This window comes from Otolemur garnettii, unplaced genomic scaffold (assembly GCF_000181295.1).
Source record: "Otolemur garnettii isolate 467f Iridium unplaced genomic scaffold, OtoGar3 scaffold00001, whole genome shotgun sequence".
Classification (NCBI taxonomy): Eukaryota; Metazoa; Chordata; class Mammalia; order Primates; family Galagidae; genus Otolemur; species Otolemur garnettii.
This window is the reverse complement of record NW_003852396.1, coordinates 70920394-70926322: the sequence shown is the minus strand read 5'-3', so window position 1 is coordinate 70926322 and position 5929 is coordinate 70920394. Positions and strand designations below refer to the sequence as shown.

General features: G+C 52.0%; 1 protein-coding gene across 1 annotated transcript in view; it reads right to left on the bottom strand.

Moving 5' to 3' along the window:
* SLC35C1 (solute carrier family 35 member C1) overlaps positions 1-1427 on the bottom strand; it is a 7346-nt gene extending 5919 nt beyond the window's left edge. The window contains exon 1 of the mRNA XM_003781258.3: positions 444-1427. Coding sequence (XP_003781306.1) covers positions 444-978 — 535 coding nt within the window. The 5' untranslated portion in view covers positions 979-1427. The remainder of the gene's footprint in view (positions 1-443) is intronic.
* Positions 1428-5929: the final 4502 nt, after the last annotated feature.

Sequence of the window (5929 nt, the reverse complement as noted above, 5' to 3'; positions counted from 1 at the left end):
TCATTGTTGTTTGGCGGTCCGGGCTGGGGATTCGAACCCGCCACCTTAGGTGTACGTGGCTGGCGCCTTAGCCGGTTGAGCTATAGGCACCGAGCTGAAAATGTGTATTATAATCCCACCTTGTTATGAGGAATGGTTGAGTTAATATGGCCAAAGTACTTAGCTTTGTGTGCCTGGCACATTTTAAGCACTCAATATCAGTTGCTTTTCTGCTATTGTTGCTACTATTATTATGAATTACTGTTCTTGTCCTAGTGGGGCCCCTAACTTGCTGGGTGGCCTTAAGCAAGTTATTTGCTCCCTCTGGACCCCAGGCCCTTCATATGACAGTTGCACCAAGGGAGCTGGGACAGATGATAGTCCAAAGATGCCTGGAAGGGTTGTTCTTTAGGGTTTTGGTCCCCATGTCCACCCTATTCCCCTTGGTCCCAGATGCCACTCACCAATGATGATGCCACAGGTGAGCAGGGCATAGAAGGAGGTGGTCTGCTTGAGCAGCAGGTAGGAGAGCAGCACGTTGAAGACAGTGGTCAGCGAGCGGCCCACATTGTAGAAGGCCACACCGACATACTTGAGGCAGAGGTTATTGAAGGTGATCATGCTAATGAAGACCACTGACAAGGGCAGGACACTGTGGGCCACCCTAAGGTCCAGGTGCAGGGTGGGGAAGTCCACAGTACCTGGGCAGCAGGTGGCCAGTGTGCTGAGGCCCTTGCATAGCACTGTGGTCACCAGGCACTGGTAGAAGGTGACAAAGATAGGGGCGTCCAGCTGCAAGGAGGGGCTGTCCAGCAGGTACTTGTTAAGGAACACCATGGAGATGGAGGTAAGCCAGTAGAGAGAGACTACCAATGTGATCTGCAAAGCCCGCAGCAGAAAGGGCTTCTCCCTGTTGCCTTCAGCCTCTCCAGAGGCATCGGAGGCCCCGGTCAGCGCCATGTGCAGGATCCTGGACCGCTTCAGAGGGGCCCTGTTCATGGTAGCAGAGGAGCTGGGTCACACCTCACAGCCACAACTCTGATTCCCTGGAGCACAGGGCAGAGAGCTCACTTGTGCCTTCTGCAAGCCACAGCCCTCAACTGTCACATAGGGGTGGCCAAATGGCCTTCCCACGGTCCTCTGGGATGGAGAGATTCTGCTTTGGGGTGAGCCAGCTGTGCCTGGTCACAACCTGCTCCCACCCTGAGGGGGATCCAGAGACCAACACAAGGCAGCCGCGAGGGGCAGGCTGAGGTGATGAAGCCGAGACAGAGATGACCTAGGACCTAGTGGCGAGGAGACCCAGGGAGGGAGGGAGGAGAGAAGGGTGTAAGGATGGGCGGAAAAGGAGGAATGACGGGTGAAGGTGCAGGAATAGGGAGGGAGACAGGGCAGGAAAGGGCACAAAGAGAGGGAGGCATGGGCTGTTATGGAAGAGGGGGGATGGGATGGTAGGAGGCTGGGAGATAAGCAGGGAGCTGACTGAAGGGCGGGAGTGAGGGGAGGAACGCGGTTGTGGGGAGGAATCAGAAGTGCTCAGGGCCAGGGTCCGAAAAAAGCGGGAGGGAGAGCCAGGCAGGCGCAATCCCACTCTGCTTTGCCTCCTCCGGCGCCAGATCCAGCTCAGCTCTAGAGCTCCCAGACACCAAGGCTGTTCCCGGGCTAGGCGGGCCCAGGACTCATTTCCTGGCACGCCCCCGGGCCCTCCTTAAAGAGACCGCGCCTTCGGCGTTGCCCTTAAAGACACAGGCCTGGAGAGCTGACGTTCGCAAGTCCCGGCCCGGGCCCCCGCTCAGATACTGTGCTTGGCCTCGCGCTGATGGTGGGTGGCCTCTGCTGCCATGGAAGGTTTTTTTGGGCGCTTGACCCTCGTTCCGCTTCCTGGAAGGGTTGCATTACACTTCCCTGCTCACCCACAGCTTCTTATTCGCCACCCCCGCTCGGCGCGGGACCTTTCCCCCTCCTCCCGGTAGGCTTCGGGCCGCGCCCCCAGAGCCTCGGCTAGTCCCCGGGCCGAGCCCAGCCCCGCGCCCCTCTGCCAAGCCCCTCTTGCTGTTGCATTACACTGTTGTGGTCCTCTCCTTCCCCCCATTTTCGCCGCCCCTAGTCCCTCTCCCAAGCCCGAGAGCCCCGCCAGTGCTCCCAGAAGCCGGAGGCCACACCGCCTGTTGCAGACCTCAATCTGTTCGCCCTGTTTCCTCCTTTGAGACCCTCTCGGCGGCTCCAGTCCGAGCTTCCAGAGCCACAATGCAGCACTTCCTCCTTCTTCCAGAAAATACCGTTCCCCCACCGGGCCCATGCACTAGCTCTCGCGTCCGGTCTGCGCTCCTGCGCCGCGAAGACAACCAAACGCTCACCTCCTGCAGTGTACCGGGTGCCCACCTGAGCCACCCCACCCAGCACTTGCAGCGCCGCACCCAGGGGCTGCGCCCACGGGTTGACTTCCTGCTTTCGGCCCCAGGCGCGGGCACTGGGCCAGCCTTGCTGGCCTGCTTCCCACGTGGGGCCCGGGGACGGCGGCGGCAGGCCAATTACCCCGCCAGTTATGGGAGCAGGTACCCTCCTTTTTCCAACCGCCACCTTGTCCCCCTGTGTCCGGGACTCCCCACCCCCGCTCCGGCTACTGCTGCTAGCTTGTCCCCGGACTTGGCAGCATCCCTGTCCCGCTGCGCTCCCCTACCTGCGCTTCCAGAAGTGTGTGGGTAGGCCTTGAGGGGAGGGTCCTGTACCCTCTTCCAAGCATCTAGCCTGCTCTCACTCATCCGGGCATCAAGAGGACCGACTTCTGTCTGGTTCCCGCTGCAGCATCAGCATTGGGCCGGCCAACCCTCTTAACCCCCGCCCGAGTTCTCTTCGTTGTAAAACTAAGGGGCTGAGTCTCAACCTTCTTGCTCAAAACACTAGCTGGGGTGCTTGAAAGTAGGGACTGTCATGTTTGTAATATTTCAAATGCCATTTCATGAAAGATGGGGGCGATGGTATGTCTAGTATTGGCTTTAAAATACTCAGAATACTCACTAAAAAGATTTGTTTTTAAGAAGATCGGTAGATAAACAACATACTGGTAATTGTTGAAGCTGAGCATATGCACATGGGCAGCCATTAAAAGAGTTTCTTGAGGACAGCTCTCTGAGGCTCACGTCTGTAATCCTAGCACTCCAGGAGGCTGAGGCAGGTGGATCCAGGTGGATCTCTTTAGCTCAGGAGTTTCAGACCAGCCTTCTCAAGGGTGAGACCCCATCTCTACTAGAAATAGGAAAACTAGCCGAGTGTAGAGTCGCATGTCTGTAGTCCCAGCTACTTGGGAGGCTGAGGCAAGAGGATCTCTTGAGCCCAGGAGTTTGAGGTTGCTGTGAGCTATGATGTTACGGTACTCTACCAGGGTGACAGAGTGAGACTCAGTCTCAAAAAAAAAAAAATGTTTCCTTACTTTTATGTGCATTTGAAAATTTCCATTACAAAAAGGCAAAGCCCATGTCGTGCATTTAAACTCTTATGTACTAACTGCACATGCCTTTGCCTGAGCTTAAAACAGCCCTTGATGGGCCATAACAGTGGTTCTCAACCTTCCTAATGCCGAGAGCGTTTAATACGGAACACGTGACCTACAGGTTGAGACCCCCTGGGCTATAAGAAAAAGGGAGGGCTGCAGAGAAATAAATGCTGTCCAACAGACCCTGGGCAGGACCATCAGCCCCCTGAACCTTTGCTCTAGAATATATGCCCTCCCCTCTTCTCTTCCAGGGATGAGACTTTCTGCTTTCTAGTTTTGGGGGTCTCCACTTTGAGGACATTGTCTGGTCACCTTGTTATATTTTGATCCAAATATCCCTTAAGAGCAGCCGTCAAGACCCACTGGAATGTATCAAAGGGCGGCGGCATTAGGAAGGCTGAGAACCACTGCCTTAGAGAAAGACAGCACCTAAAGGGACTGAGCTGGTCTCCTAGGCTGTACCTAGAGAGTCTCCTTCCAGGGCCGCCCTTTGAAAATTGTGGGTTTCAGTTTATTGAGAACATGGCCTGCCTACTCCAATCCCTGCTCTCTTAGGCCTAATTGTTGACCATGACAAATTTAATGAATAGGGAAAACTTGTTTCTGATGACCTAGAAGGGCTCTTCTCCTTGGCACATTAATAGGAATTAATTTATCTGATGACTGTGCTGCTACCTTGAGTCCCGAGGGACGAGATATAGGCCAGATGCACTTTGCTGAGAGAGGCCTGAGGGCAATGAGCCCCCTCCCCCGCCCCTGGGCAGTCTGGGCTCTTCACAGTGGCCAAAGCACACCCCCGCCCCACCCTCCCATCTTTCTCCTTATGTTGTACTTGAAATTCTACCATTGGTGTCACTCCCTTGGATTAAGGTTGTGACAGGCTGGTATTGCAAGTTTCCCAGATTCTAATCCTTTTTATCTACTATGAGGAAAAGGTGTGGTAGGAATGTTTCTTAGGGAGTCTAAGACGTCAGGAGTTGTGTGCTTTGCACAAAATGTTTGTTTTTGAATTTTCCTTAAGGAAGTAATTATTTAAACCATCCACAGAAGGTGAAGTTTTAGGTCTTGCCAAGAGTGTGAATTTGGTGTAAAGGTCATCAATGTGGCAGGTGAAGGGCTATAACCAGTCAGGGGGTAGGTCCTTTATGGGTGTAGTCCCATTATCTTGCCTTAGCTGAGAGCCACCAATGATGTCAGTAGAAGACCATTTCTGCCAGACACAGTGAACAGAACTAACCTCCCAGGAACAGGAGACTGTGCATCTATACCTATAGGACCTGAGAACTGCTGGAAACATACAGATGTCAGCTGTCACACTCTTTAGTTCAATAGGGACTCATGAAACTACCCTATGTCATAGATATCACCGATTGTCTACCAAAATTCATTCTTCTACTTGTCCAAAATAATTGGATTGCAGCTGGTCTCATCATTGTCCAGCCAAAGACTACATTTCCTGATTAGGGTTTCATTTCAACATACGAATTTTGAGGGGAACACGTTCAGTCCATGATAGCAGGTGATCTACACTTTCTAGGTCTGGGCCTTAAACCTTTATGAATGTATTGCTCTCGGCTCTCTTTTCCTCCTCCCATGACCTGGAAACCAAATGTGTCTATAAGCCAGTCATGACCATGCAGGCAAGGACAACATCTTAGGGGCTATGGGAGCAATATGACAGAAAGAGCCAGGGTCCTTGATTGTGTGGAACAGATCCACCTGCCAATGTGGAATGCTTACCTTTAGACTGCTATATGAGGGGAAAATCAACTTCTACTTTGGATGTATAGTTGGAGTTCTAAAGGGGTCTGTTATAGTAGCTAGGCCTTTACACATACATATCCACTAGAATCTATATTCATTTCTTCCCCCACACACATTTTCTAGGCAAACCTGAGAAGTCATGAAATTGTTGATTTTCTCTCTCTGTCTTTCTCTTAGTTTCTTTCTTTCTTTTTTTTGAGACAGAGCCTCAAGCTGTTGCCCTGGGTAGAGTGCAATGGCATCACAGCTCACAGCAACCTCAAACTCTTGGGCTTAAGCAATTTTCTTGCCTCAGCCTCCCAAGTAGGTGGGACTACAGGTGCCTGGCTATTTTTTGGTTGTAGTTGTCGTTGTTTGGCGGGCCCAGACCGGATTCGAACCTGCCAGCTCTGGTGTATGTGGCTGGTATCTTAGTCTCTTGAGCTACAGGTGCTTAGCCTCTCTTAGTTTCTTATCTATATATCTATCTATTAAAATCTATCTTTCCATGCATCCATCCATCCGTCCATCCATCCATCCATGCTATCCTTATTCAGGACCTAGGACAACACCTGCCACAGCAGATGCTCAGTATCTAATTGTGGAATGAATGGAAGTCAGGCCATAGAAAAGAGTGCCTGAAAATCAGGGCCGATTTAAGAACTTGATTGACCTAAGTCCTGAAAAGTTTATAAGGCTTTTTTTTTTTTTTTT